This window comes from Fundulus heteroclitus, chromosome 19, assembly GCF_011125445.2.
Source record: "Fundulus heteroclitus isolate FHET01 chromosome 19, MU-UCD_Fhet_4.1, whole genome shotgun sequence".
NCBI classification, from domain to species: domain Eukaryota; kingdom Metazoa; phylum Chordata; class Actinopteri; order Cyprinodontiformes; family Fundulidae; genus Fundulus; species Fundulus heteroclitus.
Genome location: NC_046379.1, coordinates 7,434,602 through 7,455,582, shown reverse-complemented (window position 1 = coordinate 7,455,582; position 20,981 = coordinate 7,434,602). Strand labels below are relative to the sequence as shown.

The following is a 20,981-nucleotide window of genomic DNA, read 5'->3' as shown; positions in this document are numbered from 1 at the left end:
GATGCGACCATGACGTGAGACTGTTTTGATAGCAATGGCGGCTGGTCGAGGAAGCAAGCGTTAACATTGATGCTGCTATTTCTTCTGTGTTGTCCAATCTACCTAATATTGTTTCATTAAAAGAACATCAGAGAACGGCTCTGAAGGCTTTTGTTGGTGGAAACCATGTTTTCGTCCTTCTCCCGACCGGATTTGGCAAGTTTTGTTTTCCGGGGCGCGTCTGCAGCGGACATCTTGTCAGTTAGCGGTTAGCGCGAACCATGTTAGGAGGCCTTTAGTCCTCAACGCGGTCGGCCCGGGGTCGACTGCGACCCGCGGCGCTTTGACGCCTGCCTTTCCCCCTCTTCCTGTCAGCTCACTGTCAATAAAACGCGTGCCACTAGAGCCGCAAACACATAAAAAAAGAAAAAAAAACTTGTTTTTTTCTGCGTCGCTCTCACAGCGTCACGGGTTTAGGTTTGGTGTGAGTGGTTGAAATAGCACGTCGATAAAGATGACAGACAAGTGGCTTATCCAATCATATGCAAGAATTTTTGATAAGGCCCAACGTGTCCCAGATGTATGTGAGTGAAGCTAGGCGGAGCGACATACAGCTGGCGGAGTCAGGTTAGCGCACGTTACCATGACGGCTGAGGTTCACTTCCTGTGTGACATCACATCACACATTCGCTGACTGAATGGAGAGAGAGCGGTGTCTCCACTAGAGCTACACATCTTAAATAAGAGGTAAATAACGATCCGTCGTTAAGTAAAACGCTCATTCCAAACACAATATCAATAGCTGTATTTGTCCAACGAAAGGAACGAAATTAACCGTTCCGGGAACAGTATTTTTTTGTTCTAAGCGGTTCGGGAATGTCAATTTATTGGTGGAACTCATAACCGGAAACGTTATAATTCCGTTTCTGTTCGGAACGAACCGATTGGGGGAAAAAAATCGGTTTAAAGCCCTGGTTCTAACGGCCCGCTGCTCTGCGAGGAACCACCGTGTGCTCTGAAATCAAGCGAAACGGGGGACTCTGCATGTCTAGCGCTGCTGTTGAACGTGATCCAGGTACCTGATCAGGGAGTAATGAAGGGATACAAGAGGCAGCAGCCTGCTGCAAAACCTCCACTATGATTACAGAAATTCATCTAATTGGAAATCTGTTTCTTTTTTTTTTTTTTTCTTCTTTTTTTTTTTTAAATGCAGCCTCTGTAGGCGTACACCCAAGGTTTGTTTACGGGGTCAACACAGATACAGCCCTGGATACTCACACACACAAACACACACAGAGGCGACGCAGAGCCTAATGGGGAGCTTCTGGGCAGTGGGAGGAAGACCGTATGTCTGCAGAAAACCCACACAGGCTCCAGGAGAACATTAATAAATCACAGCTAAAGGTTCAAGCCAAGATTCATCGGGAGAGCTAATTTCCACATCATTTTCACCCTTTCAGCAGATCAGTCCTCCAAATGAAACTCCGGCTTACTGGCATCTCTGTTCAGAAGACGTAAGAGTTCATGTTGTGAAATTAACACACAGCTGCAGCTCAGTACATTAGGAAATCATCGAAATGTAAATTCATTTCATTCAGTAAAGCTAATAAGGGAAATTTGAATATCCTGCCCGTTCATTACACAGTGAGTTATGTTTTAAGTGCTGTTTTTATTTTTATTCATTTGGATCATTAGAGCGTACAGCTGATGAAAACCAAAGGTTACAATATTACATTGTATTGTTAAGCGATTAAAAATAAAAAGTAACGCATTATTGTTGGCCAACTGGAACATATTTCCATGTGCTGTACAGTAAATGCACTGAATGCATAATTATTAGAATGCAGCGTAGTCTATTGCAAAAAGTATTCACTCATCTGCCTTCACACACAAATACTTCCCCAAATACTAATCCACCCCCCCCATCTACCAGCTGTTCCCTCAACGTTATGGTCATGAAACTGTCCAAAGCGTCTTGGTATTCTGCAGAAATACGAGTTTTTCTCACGTAAATGAACACAATGTCTCAGAACTAAAATGAAGTCAAATTTTCTTGAAATGAGTTTATTTTTCCTTGATTTGAGCTGGTAAATAAGATGATTTCTGCACTTAAAAAAGAGCAGTTAATCTCCATCATCTTATTTCAAGAGCAGGGTGTCTAATTATCTTATTTTAGGGGTAAAATTATTCATTCCTTTGGCTAATACTCCTATTTAGCTGCTAAAGTCAAGGAAAAATTTACTCATTTCAAGAAACTTACTTGTAGTCCCCTTTTTGCTGTGGCATTACTTATCAGCCTTCAGTATGAAAGGCATTGGAAGTCACAATGCCATGATTTACGGATGAATTTAGCCAAGAATTAGCGCTGAACGATTTTGGAAAATTTTCTTTTAAAAATAATTGGATTTTTTTTATCTTTAATATTGCAAAATAATGTGAAATTTTTTTTTTCAGTTTAATTTATTATGACTTTCTCAGCATATACAAACAACAAATCAATCTGTTTCATCGCTGTGCAGATCAGGTGCTAAAAGAGCCGCTGCGTCTCTCTCGGAGGCAGAAATGATTGCGTTCTGCCTTCGATATATTTCAACCAAAATTGCGATTTTTATTTTGATTTTTCTCTGCATTAACCACAAGCAACAAAAATGGCCTCTAGATAAAGATGTTTGTAAACAAGGACTATTTAAAACAAAAACTTTTAATGTTTTTATTAATCAGAATATTATTCAAGAGAACAGCTTTTAATTGATTTGGACATCAATCCTTGTTGAACATAAAGTGCAACCAACAAGCAAGTCTATGTATTAAACCGATTGACCAGAACTTAATGCTGTGGTGAGATTCCTGAAGGTTTCTGCTAAAACAATATGATTATATAAATTATTACTTTATTTTTATGTATTACTTGTATAAAAAACAAGTAATAAAATTAGATTATCTCACTGCTGCAACTCTCTTCCCTTCCACATGGAGGCAAACCCACTTTAAACATATTACTGACACCTAAAGGACGCATCTGATTCACTAATTGTCACATTGCAGACCTCTGCGATTTGGAAATTGCGTATTTTTTTTTTTATTGCAATTATATTGCAAACGCGATTAATTGTGCAGCCCTACCAAGAATTCAGCAAAAAGTAAAATTAACTGGTCATGAAGCAGCAGAGAGGCATTGATCTCGTTGTCTGCTAACGTTTCACAACGGGTCGAAATGCTTGAAAGACGTGGCGAGACGTGATGTCCCACTAAATCTGCCGTCTTAACGACCCAACGCTACGTCTGCCTTTCAAATTGCCGCCATGCATGACGGGACGGCAAACGTTGTGACAGCACCTCAAGGCGGCCGCCAACAAGCCCTGAAAAACGGCGGCAACGCTCCGTAATCCCTTCTGCACCACACTTTACGCTTGGATTCCCAGACTGAAGGGGAGCATGATTCATCACTTCGGAGAACGCGTCTCCACTGCTCCAGAGTCCAGCGGCGGCCCGCTTCACGCCGCTGCATCGCCTCTGGGGACGCGGCGGCTCGGCCACAGAAACCTCACCCGCAAGTTCTCCACCAGCTGCTCTTCAGCTAATCTGAAGTGTGGAATATTTACTGGTACAGAGCTCCTGAGGGCGACCAATTGGTTCACACACGTTCGCTGAAGCAGTCTGGAAGCCTAAGTGCTGGATTTTATACACAATGTATTGAATCGCTGTCCTCGTTAGCAGTATCAGTGTGTGCAGTAAAGCAGTCATGATGCACTGCTCAGATGCAGTACGATACTGTATCTCATGCACCTGAAGGCATAGTTTGCATAGCAATAAAGAACTGATGTGTTGGATAGACTTTTACTGCCCTTCGTGCCGACTCTGTCAGTCATAAATGGGGGCAGCGGACATTTGAGACTAGATTTAAAACTCTCCTCTTTTATTGAGCTTACAGTTAGAGTAGCTCATGTTACCCTGAGCTACCTCTGTAGTTATGCCACTGAGCTATATTATACACTGGAGTGCTAATCATCGTCTGTTTGAATGAGTCGCTTTGAAGCCACCAGCCGCCATATTGGTACTCCCTATTTTCCCCCAGTAACTAGGGAATATGTGCGCTACAGCATCGAATAACGAGGATTTTCTCATGTTCAGGGGGGGCTTAAGACTTTTAAAATGTCAAATGCCATTATGTTATGTTCTAAAAATATCAAGTACTGAGAGTCAGGTGCTGAAATATTTTGCATTTTATTCATTTAAATATATATGTTTAACATTTATAAATATATAAATAACAATATACAAAAACATATATTTACATATGTGTATACATATATATACATATATACATATATATATATATTTAATATGAATAACATGTAAAATATTTCAGCACCTAATTTCCTAGTAGTTGATAGTGTTAGTACATCCACTGACTGTAGAATTACCTGTGAAACGTTTTCACACAGCCAGAAAACTGCTTGTTGTTGCAAGCAAATCCGATGGGATTCTGTGAGAGTAGGGAGTAGCAAGATGGCGGCCAGTGACTTCAGTTTTTTGGCAAATTCAGCACTCCAGTGTATTATATAGCTCAGTGAGTTATGCTGCTATAGGCTTAGGCTACTGGAGGACATCAGGGTCCATTTCTCTCACTCTGCTGAATTCTTCTACTGTTCTACAATTTGCATTGATTGTTATTTCAACTTTCACCATTTTTGTTCTGTCATTTTTATCTTCATAGAAGGTACACTTGGTCTGTTAGCTATGACATCATTCAGGGGAGGCAGATCATCCACTATTACCATCTAACATAGAAAGTACTCCTGGGTCAATGTGTGATTCTGTGCTTTCTGTGTCTCTGCTCTGTCTTCTCTAAGCCCACAGTGGGTCGAGGCAGATGAGCGTTCACACTGAGCCTGGTTCTGGTTCTGCTGGAGATTTTTCCTTCTTGTTAAAGGGGAGTTTTCCTCTCCACTGTCGCTTCATGCATGCTCAGTATGAGGGATTGCTGCAAAGCCATCAACAATGCAGACGACTGTCCACTGTGGCTCTACGCTCTTTCAGGAGGAGTGAATGCTGCTTGGAGAGACTTGATGCAACCTGCTGGGTTTCCTTAGAGAGGAAACTTTCTGACCAATCTGGAGGATTTGATAGAATTTGTAAGGAGCCTTGAGATGACCTGTATTGTGAATTGGTGCAATATAAATAAAATTAAATTGAATTGTTGTGGGAACGGTGCCCCGATACTTCACTAATTACTAATAACTCACTAATATAAACTCACTTTTTCATGAAATACATTTAGCTCAGGTACAAAATGAAGACAACTTTGTGTCCAAACCTGTTTGCTGGCAATAAAGGTGAAGAAAATGTTTTTGTTTTTTCTTGATGAAAAGGAGCTGCAGGCAGACTTGGTTGATGAATAAAACGGTGTCATCATAAGTTAGTCTGGAGCCTCGTATCAAAGGGTAAAAACTACATCACCAGCTCTGGGTCGAGCTGCTTTAAAGAGAATCTCTGTGCAGTTTGATCCACTGAACATCACTGAAAATGTGTGGGTAGATATGTGATGTAAACCTGCAAATTCTTTAAAGAGGTTAGTTTAAAAGGTGTGCTGGCTGTCAGGTGGAGGTTACCGCTTCAGTTTCCTCGTGCAGAAATGAAAGTTTTAAAGGTTAAAAGTGTGTTAGCTGTTTTTACAAAAGACTTACTCACGTTTTACAGGGAGAACATTTGCATGTTTCAATGTCAGACATCTGGAAATTTGCCTAAAGGTTAACCTGTTTCCCCAGTGGGGGGCAAAATATGTATTTCTGATAAATGCCCTGTCAAAAAAGTAAACGTGTTAGACGTCTGACAGTAAAATAAAATACCATTTTTTTTTACTTGTTTCTCTGTAGGGACATCTTCGTACTCTCAACAGGGATATGGCTGGGAGTCCAAGCTGTACAGCCTGGAGCACGGCCATGAGCGACCAGCGGACAGGAAGAAGAAGAGCCTGGGGCTCGCCACGCTCAAACGGAGGTTCATCAAAAGGAGGAAGTCGAGCCGCTCCGCGGATCACACGCGGCAGATGCGGGAGCTGTTGTCGGGGTGGGACGTCCGCGACACAAACGCCCTGGTGGAGGAGTACGAGGGCACGGCGGCCCTCAAGGAGCTGAGCTTCCAGGCCAGCCTGGCCCGTGCCGAGGCGCCCAGCCTGCAGCGGGACCTGGCGGCGCTCTACCAGCACAAGTATTGCACTGACGTAGATCTCATCTTCCAAGGCACTTGCTTCCCGGCCCACCGGGCCATCCTGGCCGCCCGCTGCCCCTTTTTCAAGACCTTGCTGTCCTCGTCTCCCGGTTACGGGGCGGAGGTCCTCATGGACGTCGACACCGCGGGCATCGACGTGCCCATGTTCTCCGCCCTGCTTCACTACCTCTACAGCGGGGAGTTCGGGGTGGGCGGAGCCGAGGACACCCGGCTGCAGAACGTGGACGTGCTCGTTCAGCTCAGCGAGGAGTTCGGCACGCCCAACTCCCTGGAGGCAGACATGAAGGGCCTGTTCGACTACATGTGCTACTACGACGCCCTCCTTAGCTTCTCCTCGGACTCTGAGATGATAGAGGGCTCTAATGAGAGGGGGGCTGTCGCTGCAGTGCCACCGGGGAGCTCAGGGGGCAGCGGCGCGCCAGGCACCCCGGATGAGGACCTCAGGGCCCACAAGGCCATCCTCTCGGCGCGCTCCCCTTTCTTCAGGAACCTTCTGCAGAGACGCATTCGCACAGGGGAGGAGATGACCGAGCGCACGCTGCAGACGCCCACCAGAATAGTGCTGGACGAGTCCATCATCCCTCGGAAGTACGTGCAGGTCATCCTCCACTGCATGTACACGGATGTGGTGGACCTGGGGCTGGTGCTGCGAGGCAGCCCTTCGTCGTGCAGCCTCGGCGAGGTGCAGGCCCTGGTCTCTGGGTGCAGAGGGGCCAGCACTCGCACAGAGGAGGCCATGGAGCTCTACCACATTGCACTGTTCTTGGAGTTCAGCATGCTGGCTCAAGGTAAGTCGTCGTCACCCAGAAACCATCTGTGCACTCGGACAGGAAAGTTGATTAACGACGCGTCTGTGAGGAGGGCCGCCGTTCTGCTCAGACGATTCGTCGTCTGCATAAATGTCAGATTTATTTTTGGGCTTTTAACGAGCGGGACGTGGAGGAACCGGGACGTTATTGAGTTCATGTTTTACTGCAGTGTTTTGAGTTTTATTGCAATATTTGGTAGAAGTGATGATAAAAGGTATTTCAATATTCATCGCAGTCTTTTTGGTTAGAAATGTGTCGCCGCACAAAGTCAGAGTCTTAAAACGGGGGATCTTTTACCAAATAAGGGCTCCTCGTCTTGATATTTTCACGAAAGTCCAGCTCTGCAGCTTGATGTTGTAAAATAAAGGTACGTGTAGGCGGGAGGGTGGAAAAAACAGAATGCCTACTAGGGCTGGACGATAATTCAATAACAATGTATATCGATAAACGTATATCGATGATAGGGTCAATAAAACGTTCAATAGAACAGCTTTCTTCCTTTTGCATTTTAGCCTATCATAGGTTAATATTACAGTCATTACATCCTCCCAACCAATCAGAAACACAGACTCAGTAACGCTCCGTCACCAAGCTCCGCCCCCTTTAAAGAGTTCAGAGAGCACGTATTCTTCTTTCTTTATTAAAAACTTTCAGTTTTGGTAAAACATTGGTTGAATAAAAGGTTGAGTTTGAATTCAGTGTTTGTTGTTCTGTATCTAAAAATAGGTTGCTAAGCAACAGCATAAAATGGTCAGGGCTGCACTTTAAAATAAATGTTTTGTATTTGTTGATAATTATCTATATTGATCAATGTGATTTCTATTTTATTGATATGCGTTTTTGTTTTATCTATATCGTCCAGTCCTACTAGTTACGTTAACGCTACGTGCATCGCAAAAAGTTCGGTAAAACTCCTGTGTCTGTAGCAGGGAAGTAGTAAACATCCCAGAAGAGATAAGCTAGCCCAATTTTTTTAAATATTAACGACAATGACGAGGTTGTCTAGGGATTCTGCTGTATACTTTTACATGGACCCAATCCTTTTTATACTGTAAAAATCTGTTTTGAAGGCACCAGACTCTTGTTTATCTTGAGTTTATGACCCTTTAATTGTCCTTCAGTAGTAAAACGTCATTGTATCAACAGCAAATTGACAGGCAAATATAGAAGCACACAGTGGCACACTAAAGATGAGCTGTTATAATAAAATAAAAAAGCTGCATGACTGAATCAGAGGTATTTTAATTAAGGGCATCAACCTTATACTAAGTGTTGCTAGTCTGTTTTGACGCTTATTATATGTTTCTCTATAGGAGAACTGAATCGCTCCCTACTTATTGGTTTTGCCCTAATTAAGAACGTTTGTCATATTGTAACTGTGTATTTTTTTGCTGTTAACTAGAAATCACTCGCTGCCTTCAAAAAGTGCTGCGTGGGTATTTCTCTTAGTATCGGTGTCGTGTTGTGACAACGCTGGGAGGATTATCCAGATGTCTGAGCACCGATGCAAAAACGTGAAAATACTCAATGAACTCAAACTGCTCACCAAGTTCTTGCTTTTAATAAATCATTGAAATTATTTCTTGTATAATTAAAATGCATTTTTAATTATGCAATTATACATGTGCAGTGTTATTATACATTAATAACACTGCACACATGAGGATAATCTGACATCAGTCCCGTTCACATCCGACCGACGGAGCAACTACGTTGTTATTTTTATTAAGTAGAAAAGTTAAACAGTTAAACTTTAAAAAAGTGAAACATTCAAACTGGAAGCAGAACCCTAACAACAATCCGGTTAATCAAAGTAAAATAGGGTAACGAGAGATCGGTAGCTACAAATTAAAACATCTTTCTCTCTTTTTTTTTTTTTTTTTTTTTTTTTGGATATTCCCAATAAAGTTGACCGTTTTTATTTAAATATCGGATACAAACTGCTGCTTTTTCACCGAACAAGGAAGCAGATTTGTCATTTAATTTACATAGGTTTAGTGTATTTATTTTGTTCTGAAAGGCTTAAATTTCATCAAATCCTGTGGCGACATGGAAGTAAAAATACGCCGAGTCGATGCTTTAATCAGCAACAGAGAACTTTTCTAACGCTGCTAAAAGGATGGATGAGAAGTTTGTTTTGTTTCCGGCTCCTTTAAATCCACGTTTTTATCATCAGGGAACTCTGTGCGGAGCAATCGGATATACCGAATTTTCCGTCTCTGTCAGGAGGGCAGAGTAGTTCAACTACACTGCTCTGTTTCTAACATGAGGCCAAAGTAAAAGTAACTTTTATATTTAATTAACTTACTAGGTTTATTGTTGCTAGCGTGTACTCTGGGCTGCCTTACATGAATGCACTTCTAGTTTAGACATTACAGTCAGGCAGTCTTGTAGACAGCTCAGGGGTCCTATCAGGTAGTGACACAGAGCGGAACGGCTTCATTGCTAACCAAAGTCGTATTTACACATTTTAACAGATTTTTTAGGGAATTGTATCACATAAAATCAGTCAGTAAGCACAACTTTAATCATATATAAGGCACACCATCTATTATTGAGAAAAATAAGGATTTTAAGTGCAGAGGCTGAGGAATCTGGAGGTAAATGTGTATCTGTGAGGTACTATACAGTCACCTCTAGACGCTCTTGTTACCTTTCCACTGATGCTGGATTTTAGCTTCATAAACTCTCCCAGAGGTGGCGGAGCAAGTCCATTCAAAGCCTTAAAAATTTAACAAGCTACTTTAAATGTTCTAAAAATTTTCCAAAGTAAGAAAACTGTATTTTTTTGGAGAATGAGAAAATGATGAAAGGACAGAGGTTGTCTATCGGATACCTTTTTAAAGCCTTTTTTAAATAGTGACTGTTTTTTAAGGTTGTCAAGTTTGTCAGTGAACAGATTGTGATACAGTATTCAAAATGCAAAAAAATTAAATAAAAAGGAAAATCATGCAATGAGGAAACATTTTAGCAGCATTGTGTTGTTCTAATCTAAACAAGGTTTTGTGCGAGGTCCTCTATTGTCGGCACACTTCTGCCGCTTTTGTCCCGTTGTCGTCGAGGTTTTATAATCTCTGCATTTGCGATTTATTGTGCAGGTCGCCGTTTCCCATAAATTGGACCAAATCATTGCTAGCGCGGTCTCAATCCTCAATAATTTCCCTCCTTCCTGTTTGGTCACTATATACACTGCAAAAACGGAACTAAAATAAGTAATATTCTCTTAAAATAAGTGTATTTGTCCTTGATCTGAGCAGGTAAATAAGATGATCTGCAAATGGAATAAGATTTCTGCACTTGAAATAGGAACAACTCATCTCCATCATCTTATTTCAAGTGCAGTATGTCTAATTATCTTATTTTAGGGGTCAAAATACTCATCCCATTGACAGAAAATATTATTTACCTACTCAAATCAAGGACAAAAACACACATTTTAAGAACATTCTACTTATTTTTAGATTTGTTTTTGCAGTGTAACGCGCGACACAAAGTGCCATGATGTAAATCAGATAGCTCCAGCGTCTGAACCCATTTGCATGTCCAGTATTTCCTATTTACAGCATCTCCCTCTGTGGGCTCTGCTGTGTAACTTAGTGTTTTTGTCACATCTGGCTGATTTTATTTATTTTATTCCTTTTTCTTCCTCGAGTTCAGTCCAGTCTGCAGCGATGGACGCAGGAAGTGAGATATTAGGCGGCGTTGGTGCCGTGCCATGCAGGAACATATTGAAACAAGACGTTTCCTCTGAGGAAGGGGGGGGGGACAGCTGGTTCGTGCATTAGAGCCTCTGTCGACACTTTATTACCAGATTACACATGGCTTTGACTCTTTGCCCTGTCTTAGAGTGACCTCTGCAACACGCCAAAGGTTAACGTCATGTTTTGACTCGAAGCAGCTGTTTTTACGGCCCGCACCGCCTCCATGGTGTTTATGTCTGAGCTCTGCGGTTTCCACCACGCCTTTTAAAAAAAAAAAAAAAAAAGAAAAAGCCTCAATCGGACGCCTGGAACCGGTTGTTTGTGCTGCCCGGTCCCACTGCTGCTCATGAGGAGGTGTCTATCCTCTCTGGTGTCTGTTACCAGACGGATGGGCGTCACCGACCTGGACCTTCGTCACGTCGTGTTCTGGTTTGTTTCTGCAGCAACCGTAAAAGTGCTGATAAAATCATTTCGAGCGTCGTCACGGTGATTCTGTTGCTACGTTTATATCTGGACTGCTAATTATGGGCTTCCTACAGTCTAGGAAAGTAATGAATTTACTTATCATTCCTTCTTCTTGGTCTTCCTTCCTAGTTCCATCCTTTCTTGTCTAGTTTCGTCTTTCTATCCCTACCTTCTTTGTGTCCTTCCCTTCCTTCTGTATTTTTCCTGTACTACTCTTTCCTTCTTTCCTTCTTGCCTTCCTTCCTTTCTTATTTCCTGCCAGTCTTCCTTCTGTGTGTCCTCTTTCCCTTCTTTCTTTGTGTTTTTCCTGGACTGCTTCTCTCTTTCTTTCCTTCCTTCCTTTCTTCCTTCCTTCTTGCCTTTCTTCCTTCTTTGTATCCTCCTTCCCTTCTTACTTTGTGTTTTTTCTTGTACTACTTCTCTCTTTCTTTCCTTCCTTCCTTCCTTCCTTCCTTCCTTCTTGCCTTTCTTCCTTCTTTTTATCCTCCTTCCCTTCTTTCTTTTTGTTTTTCCTGTACTACTTCTCTTTCCTTCCTTCCTTCCTTCCTTCTTGCCTTTCTTCCTTCTTTGTATCCTCCTTCCCTTCCATCTTTTTGTTTTTCCTGTACTGCTTCTATCTTTCCTTCTTTTATGTCTTCCTCAATTCATCCATTCCTTCTTGCCTTCCTTTCCTTCTTCCTTTCTTCCTGCCTTCCTTCTCTGTGTTTTTTCTAAATTAGTTCTATCTTTCCTTCCTGTCTCCCTTCATTCATTCTTTTCTAACGGCTGTCGTTATTTCCTGCCTTCCCTCCTTATTTCCTTCCTTCTTTCCCTTCTTTCTTTGTGTTTTTCCTATACTAGTTTCCTTCTTGCCTTCCTTCCTTTCTTTCTTTGTGCCTTCCTTCTGTGTGCCCTTCTTCCTTTCCTCCTTTGTATTTTTCCTGTACTACTTCCCTTTCCTTCCTTCCTTCCTTAATTCATCCATTCCTTCTTGCCTTTCTTCCTTCTTTGTATCCTCCTTCCCTTTCTTTTTGTTTTTCCTGTACTGCTTCTATCTTTCCTTCTTTCCTTAATTCATCCATTCCTTCTTACCTCCCTTCCTTTCTTTCCTCATTTCCTGCCTGGCTTCCTTCCCTTCTTTCTTCCTGCCTTCCTTCTCTGTGTTTTAAACTAGTTCCATCATTCCTTCCCGTCTCCCTTCATTGTGTCCTCCTTCCCTTCCATCTTTTTGTTTTTCCTGTGCTGCTTCTATCTTTCCTTCTTTCAAGTCTTCCTCAATTCATCCATTCCTCCTTGCCTTCCTTTCCTTCTTCCCTTCTTTCTTCCTGCCTTCCTCCTCTGTGTTTTTTCTAAACTAGTTCTATCTTTCCTTCCTGTCTCCTTTCATTCATTCTTTTCTTCCTGCTGTCGTTATTTCCTGCCTTCCCTCCTTATTTCCTTCTCGCCTTCCTTCTTTCCCTTGTTTCTTTGTGTTTTTCCTATACTAGTTTCCTTCTTGCTTTCCTTCCTTTCTTTCTTCATGCCTTCCTTCTGTGTGCCCTTCTTCCCTTCCTTCCTTTGTATTTTTCCTGTACTACTTCCCTGTCCTTCCTTCCTTCCTTCCTTCCGTCATCCATTCCTTCTTGCCTTTCTTCCTTCTTTGTATCCTCCTTCCCTTCTTCCTTTTTGTTTTTCCTGTACTACTTCTATCTTTCCTTCGTTCCTGTCTTCCTCAATTCATTCATTTCTTCTTGCCTTCCTTCCTTCTTTCCTTCCTCATTTCCTGCCTGGCTTCCTTCCCTTCTTTCTTACTGCCTTCCTTCTCTGTGTTTTAATCTAGTTCTATCATTCCTTCCTGTCTACCTTCATTCAGTCTTTCCTTCCCGCCTTCCTTCTTTCTGTTTTTCCTGTGCTAGTTTCTTTCCCTCCTTTCAAATTCCTAGTCAACTTTAGTGTCTTATATTTTTTTAATGAACATAAAGAACTGAGAACTTTTCACAAAAACATTTTCTCCAAAAAAAAAAAAAACATAAACCAGACAATGATTCCCCATTTATACAAATATTTGGCTTTCATTTAATAGTTATGAAAGCATTTTTAGCATATTTCATTACCATTTGAACGCATGTTATTTATATTTGCCATATTAAAAATGCACCTAATGGTTTGTTTTGGCTCCCTGGACTCACTGCAGACGTCCCTTCTGCTCTGTGCCTTTTTTTAATGAGATTCTCTTTGGCTGGCGTAGTTTGATGGGTGTAGCATCTGTTCATCCAAAGGTTTGCACTCCCAATCCATAAAGTTGTGTTTACTTATTAATGTGCAGCTCGAGTTATAACGACACCCCATCTCTGTCAGCGGTGACGCAACCCGTCTGAGGGGAAATGTGCAACTCCTTTTTTGGCTTAAGAAGAACCAGCAAAAACATCCGGTTTGAGGAGGAACCTCCAAGGGCGCCACGGGACACGCCGCAGGAACAGATACTTGTCGAGAATCCTATCAATGGGTTAAAAGTCGCGGCGCTTTGCGAGACTTGTTCAGACTGCACGCCGTGTCTGAAACGGCGCGTCGCACTAAATATAGGGTGTCAACCTGAGAGCGGACCCGTCTCTGTCTCCTATTATCTGCTGTCTGCGTGCTGATAAGTCGTACACCTTTAAATGACAAATCATCCTGCCGTATGTTGGTTGATTATGAGCTCCAGCTCTGTAGGCCCCGCCGCATCAAGCGTCGGCCCCTCCCGGGTCCCTTCAGGAGGCAGCAGAGAGGCTTGTGTGGAGAAAACCCTGTAATCTGTCAGAGTCCTCCCCCCCCTCCTGTGCTCATTACCGTCCTCCTTTGACAATGTGAAGCTCTGCCTCATGAAGCCTTTGATGCTCCGTATTAATTCCCATGCATGCTATTTGGGATTAAATTTTACTCAAAATGAAAAGCCGAATTAGACGCTGTGTTAATTATTGGTTGTGTGTGGAAACCAATCCCCACCCCTCACCCCCCTCCATGCCCTGTACTTTGGTTGTTTGTGTCGATTAAAGCCGCAGCGCCTCAGCAATCATAAGGCATCATTTCCAAGCAGGGTGGTTTAGACCGTTTGAACGCATGCAATGTCTCACGTGCCTTTTGGGACCGTGCTCCAGAAAAGGGCTTCAGATTAAAAAACTCCAGGACCGAATGTTGCGACGCAGCAAATGTGGTCTCCCCCCCCCCACTGTGGAGGAGAGAAAAGGGGGAAGGTTAGTGTTAGATGTAAGGCTGGGTCTAATATCCTCCTGCTCATAATAAAAGTGCTGCGTTTTGAAAGCCGGGCCGTCACTGTGGATCTTTTAAAAAGGACTTGCAGAGCTGTTAGCTTTCCTGCGCCGCTGGTCCCGCGTGGGGAATAGCTCGCTGCTTGGCGCTTAATGCACGCGCCTCTGCTTTCAGTAGAGGACTTTAATGAGATGCAGCACATCGCAGAGGACCGGCATTACGACTAGGGAGGCACGATATATTGGTCCGATACATAAAAAACTGGGCCAATATTAACAGCCGATGTTTATTTTCTATCTAGCTGCCTTTTGTTGATCATGTAGTTTTTGTCCAGTCATGTGACAGTGATGCACCACAGCCAGGATTGTGGGGATTTTTTAAATGAAGCAGTGGTGCAATGTGAGCAGTGTGGTGTTTTTTTTTTTTTTTTTTTTTTTTTTTTTTTTTTCACAGCGTCGAAAGAAGACGTACGAAAAAAAGCAGAGTTTAAGTCCAGACTGTAACCCACATTCAAAGATCCAGTTAGCGTAGTTTTCAGCCAGTACAAAGTTGTGCGAAATTGTATCATCCAAGAAACGTGTGTGTCTATATTAAGTCTGTGCATAATAATCGATACAAAGATTAATATCTATGTTTTTAAAAACGGTTTAATATCGATATTCCTGGCTTTCGATATCGATATACCTCCAAACCTCTAGGGGGCGTTATTGCAGCGCGCCTTCGTCCCTAAAATCAGACGTTTTGGCACATTTATGGTTTCTGTGATATGTTAAATGCATTGAACCAAATTAACTTTTTTTTTCTTGTTTAATATATCAGTGTTCAACAAATTGAACATAAATATAATATTTGGCTGGTTTTGTTGATTGAATGACTTTGAACATAAATTTGAAAGTAATAAATATCGATATTGGAGTCAAATCAAATCAAGCTGAGCTACGTATCAAGAATCGTTTTGAATCGGCTCATCCTAGATGATACCCAACCCGAGTGTATATATTATTTTTATGATTAATTGGGCAAAAGAAAATATTTTATTTCCATTTCTTTTTTCCAAATAGAATCTTTGGACAGAGAGCAAAAAAAAAAAAAAACACACAAAACAAGTTGCTAATTAGGTGCTCTGTTACAATAATATTAGGTAATAAATAATTTTGCTATATATAAAAAAGTTGATGTTGACTAGATTGTTAGTCAATCATTTAATAGTCAATGTTGTCTATATGAACAGTGATTTAACACAATATCTGTAAAACTGGGGAGTCATATGTGGTTTGGCTGAACCTCGCCCTTTAACTAGTGCATCTAGTGAAATAATTGGGCATAACAATGAACCCAGTGCAAAAACACCACTTCTGACAATCAAATAAACCACCAGCACATTTCACAGATTTCAGCACAAGCTGCATTTTATGTAAATACTACATGCTATGTTTGTCCTTGAACATATTTTACTTTTCAAATTTTTCTTCGAAGAGTCAAACAGGGTGTTAGTTATTTAATACTTTTTATTTCTTCTGAGGGTTTTATAATTTTGAGGGTTTCCTTTTAGGGATGTTTATATCTCGGTTTTTTTTGTGTGTGTTTTTAAGTCGGGTCTGCCTCTTATCATTCTGAGTGTCTCACCAAGATTTCATTATGGTTACATAACGACAATAAAGACTCTGGATTCTTGAAAAGCTAGTTCAGAGCCCTGCTCCTCTCTCCCATACAGTACCTTCACTCAGACTTTGTCAGCAAATTAAAACTTAAAGCTTAATCAGCAAATTATCACCATCAGAATTGGAATTTGGATAAAGAAATTCTGGGATAAGAGGGCTAGTTTATGATCCATAATCCGATCAGCGTCCATTTAAACACTTGTTCCGATTAACTCATGAACTTCTCAGATGGGAAAGGGATGAAATAGCTTTTTTTTTGTTGTTGCTTTAGATCTGTCAGGCTTACCAAAATGATCTCCGTTTCCTAAATGCCGAAATAATGAGATCGTTTCAAATTCAGATGGTTTCTATGGTCCACAGGTGAAAAGGTTTCAGGGCGAATTGTTTGTGCCGACCCCAAAGCAAACGCAAAAGACGTAGAGAAGATGGTGGCTGAAGCTGGTGTCATTATAGACAGTGAAGCTTCTATGGCTGAACGGCCACTCGGCGAGGAAGAACCCATTTCTCCAAAAGCAACATAAAAAGCCAGAATATAGTTTCCAAATGTACTCAGCGACATAGACTTTTATTCGTGGAGAGACATGTCCGATGAAAATACGTTTTTGAACAACGAGCCTGAGAACACACTCCACGACGCACTGGCGCCCTTTTAAAAACAGATGGCATGAAGAGGAAAGGACGTTGTGTAGAGATATTAGAAAAATATCTCCAGAGCCAAGTCAAGTCATTCTGAATTTCTGAAAACCTCTCGTTTATTTTTCTGGACATTTTGCCCATCCTAACTGTTCTAAAACAGGAGATTTTTGGTTTGATTTAAGAGAAAAAGATCTGTCTTTGTATACAGCTTGTATCTGATCTTTAAACTGTGTAAGTCTTATAGCTGGGGATCCAACCAGCAGCCGTATTCAGAGCACCAGCCGGGTTTCCGCTCCTACGTAGGCGAGGCAGGTCCCCCGGCGGCTCAAAGCGGTGGTTTGGGGCCGGAAGCGCAGCTTAGATCTTCTGTTTTAAGATAAGGTTGTCTCCGAGGAGCAACGCCGCCGCTGGCCCACAAAAGACGAGGCCGACGGGAATCTAAAAACTTCCCAAGCTTCTGTTTCAGTCGGGAGCAGCGTTGGCCGTCCTGTTCGTCCAAACGGACGTGTTAAACAAGCAATTAGAGCGCGTTCTTTACTGGCAGAGATGCGCCCGACTCAGTCAGCTGTGTATAATCTGGATAGAAGTCTGACGGCTTGATTCGGTCTAAATGGATCCCTCTTAGATTTACTGTGACTGTGAGTGCCGGTGTTGGCTGGGTCTGTTGTTTTATTTATACAGCGAGTTGCTGTGCACATTAATTCCCAGAGCCTCGTGTGTGCATGAAGGAAAAGCTGCACCGGGAAGCCGCAGAAGTGTTTGTGCGCCGGCGAAAAGAAAGGCAGCTCCAGACCGGAACGCATCAAGGTATCGGAGCGTTCCTGCTGGCTGGTGTGTTGCAGGGGGAAGCCGCTGCCTGCTGCTCTGGTATGCGCTCTGATTTAAGGAACGCAGCATGGAAGGATGTGGCGCTGCTAGAAAGAGACGCCACGGGTCAGTGAAGGATAATCGGAGCTGCTCATGGTCTGGCAGGATGTGCCGTCTGTTTTTTATTTATTTTTTTCTGTTTGTTTCTTAAAATCCGATAAACCTGACCTGTTGGGTTTATATGTATTTTTATATATAGAGTGTACGTAGGTACGTATGTATGTAGGCGTATAGATATATGTATATATATATATATAAGTATATATATATATATATATATATATGTTTATATATATATATATATATAGACCACTATGAATGTAAATAAGACATCATATGCCCATTCCTATTTCTTTTTTTTTTTTGTATTTTTTGGTATTCTTTTTGATCCATTGTATATATGAAGATTCACTGTATATAACTGAATGCACCTTCCCTACTCTGCACCTTCTTGTATGAGCCGATGTGACGAGTGAATTTCTCCATTGTGAGATCAATAAAGACTATCTTATCTTATCTTATGCATTCAGGCTATAAGGCCAGAATATGACGGTATAAACTGCTTCCTCTCCTAGGATGCGAGGACATTGTTGTGGAAAGTTTGTCCCTGGACTCGCTCGTCCCCATCCTGAAGTGGAGCGCCCAGCCGTACGGCTCCAAGTGGGTCCACCGGCAGGCCATGCACTTCCTCTGCGAGGAGTTCAGCCAGGTCGTGACCTCTGACGTCCTCTACGAGCTCAGCAAAGAACACCTCCTCAGCGCGATTCAGTCCGACTACCTGCAGGTAAAGAGTCTCTCGCCTTTCCGCCTCGTTTCTGTGCTCCTTCGCAGCTCTCTGAGGTTCACAGACAGGAAGCTGACAGGTGTGCGTCAGTGTTTACCTGCTAAATGCTCCATATGCACAGACCGGTCCTGGTGTTGTTCAGATGCCGTGGTCCTGTGTGGCCAATCAGAAGGCGAGGCAAATGTAACGGGTCTGAGGACTTCAAGCTCTGAATCTACTCAGACGTGGGTCATGACCGCCTCTTAAAAAAAAAAGAAAAAATACTCGACCAGACGATGTTGAGATGAAGCCGAGCCGGCCGGAGCTTCCCTGAAACGTTCCACATTTCAGCTGATCCACTGTTAAAGATTTCCTCAGTTAACACATTAGTCTAACCTGGTTATGTTCACTTTTTGTCTTTTTGTCCTACATCCTTTCCTCAATCTACTGAATCATTTCCTCCCTCTCCTGAATCTTTTCCTCCCTTTCTTGAATCCTTTCCTCCCTTTCTTGAATCCTTTCCTCCATCTCTTGAATCCTTTCCTCCCTCTCTCTGAATCCTTTCCTCTCTCTCCTGCATCCTTTCCTCCCTCTTCTGCACCCTTTCCTCCCTCTCCTGAATCCTTTCCTCCCTCTCCTGAATCCTTTCCTCCCTCTCATGACTCCTTTCCTCCCTCTCTGAATCCTTTCCTCCCTCTCTGCATCCTTTCCTCCCTCTCCTGACTCCTTTCCTCCCTCTCCTGAATCCTTTCCTCCCTCTCTCTGCACCCTTTCTCTACCCTCTCTGAATCCTTTCCTCCCCTCTTCTGAAATCCTTTCCTCCCTCTCCTGCACCCTTTTCTCCCTCTCTTGAATCCTTTCCTCCCTCTTCTGCATCCTTTCCTCCCTCTTCTGCATCCTTTCCTCCCTCTCCTGCATCCTTTCCTCCCTCTCTGAATCCTTTCCTCCCTCTCTCTGAATCCTTTCCTCCCTCTTTGAATCCTTTCCTCCCTCTTCTGCACCCTTTCCTCCCTCTCTGAATCCTTTCCTCCCTCTCCTGAATCCTTTCCTCCCTCTCCTGCACCCTTTCCTCCCTCTCTTGAATCCTTTCCTCCCTCTCCTGCATCCTTTCCTCCCTCTCTCTGAATCCTATCCTCCCTCTCTTGAATCCTTTCCTCCCTCTCTCTGAATCCTATCCTCCCTCTCTGAATCCTTTCCTCCCTCTCTCTGAATCCTTTCCTCCCTCTCCTGAATCCTTTCCTCCCTCTCCTGAATCCTTTCCTCCCTCTCCTGAATCCTTTCCTCCCTCTCTGTATCCTTTCCTCCCTCTCCTGCATCCTTTCCTCCCTCTCTGCATCCTTTCCTATCCCTGGTTTCCTTCACAGGCGAGTGAACAGGACATTCTGAAGTATGTTGTAAAGTGGGGTGAGCAGCAGCTGATTAAGAGGATGGCAGACAGGGGTAAGATAATACACTCTATAATTACCCTCTCAGCATCCACCCTAATTGCTCTGAGGAAATTGCCCACTTACCGAAGACCCCCAAAATACACTTAATGGCTGGGGGAAAAAAAAAACAACAACTAAGAAATAGAGTCATTATAAAGTGGCTTAACCTTTATTGGCTCTGTCGCAGTGCTCTGACCTAATGATAAATGAGTTTTTGTCAGGTTAATGCGGCAGGGCTTTATTCTGCCTGTTAAAGGGCAACAAAGCAGCTCTGGGCAAAAATGAAGCAATATGTATAAATCTGTTTAACTAAAACATTGTAACTGGCGTTTATAAAACCGATGGCACTGAATAAATTACCGCGTTCATTAAAGAATAACCTGATTGTTTTTTATTGTCTCTGTCGACCTAGAGCCCAACCTGCTGAGCGGCACCGCCCACAGCGTCAATAAGAGGGGGGTGAAAAGGCGAGACCTGGACGTGGAGGAGCTGAGGGAGATCCTGTCTCCGCTCCTGCCCTTCATCCGAACCGAGCACATCCTGCCGCCCAACAGCGACGTCCTCGCCGACGCCGTCAGTAACCCCTCGTCTGTCTGAGTTTGGCTTTTAGACACTGGCAGCTTCACTCTTTGACCTTTTTGTCTCACGTTGTTCGCAGCTGAAGAGGGGTTTGATCAGCACCCCGCCGTCAGACATGTTGCCCACGGCTGAGGGCGGCAAAGCCAACGCCTGGCTGCGGCAGAAGAATGCAGGGATCTACGTGCGTCCTCGCCTCTTCTCTCCGTATGTGGAGGAGGCCAAGGTGAGGCACCCAGGTCTGATTACGGCCACGTCTGTAGAAGAAATCAATTAAGTAGGACCTGTTTAACAGCACGAGGTAGGCTGAAAGTGGCCGGCCTGTTTCCAAAGCTTTTCAACGACTTACACTGCAAAAAGGGAACTAAAAGTAAGTAAAATTTTCCTGAAATTAATGTATTTTTCCTTGATTTGAGCAGGTAAATAAGACTATTTGCCAATAGAATAAGATATTTGCACTTAAAATAGGAACAATTGATCTCCACCATCTTATTTCAGGTGCCGGATATCTAATTATCTTATTTTAGGCATCAAAATACTCATTCCATTGGCAAATAATCTTATTTACATGCTCAAATCAAGGAAAAATACATTAATTTCAAGAAAATTTTACTAACTTTCAGTTCCCTTTTTGCAGTGTATCCATGAGGCGACAGAAG

The 20,981-nt window shown here is 42.7% G+C and overlaps 1 protein-coding gene across 2 annotated transcripts in view; it reads left to right on the top strand.

The window, feature by feature from the left end:
- Positions 1 to 20,981, top strand: part of btbd7 (BTB (POZ) domain containing 7) — a 40,580-nt gene that overhangs the window by 12,184 nt on the left and 7,415 nt on the right. For both annotated transcript variants that reach the window (XM_012854732.3, XM_012854733.3), the window contains exons 3-7: positions 5,856 to 6,998; positions 18,132 to 18,340; positions 19,684 to 19,759; positions 20,159 to 20,319; positions 20,405 to 20,548. In XM_012854732.3, the coding sequence (XP_012710186.2) occupies positions 5,856 to 6,998; positions 18,132 to 18,340; positions 19,684 to 19,759; positions 20,159 to 20,319; positions 20,405 to 20,548 (1,733 nt within the window). The remainder of the gene's footprint in view (positions 1 to 5,855; positions 6,999 to 18,131; positions 18,341 to 19,683; positions 19,760 to 20,158; positions 20,320 to 20,404; positions 20,549 to 20,981) is intronic.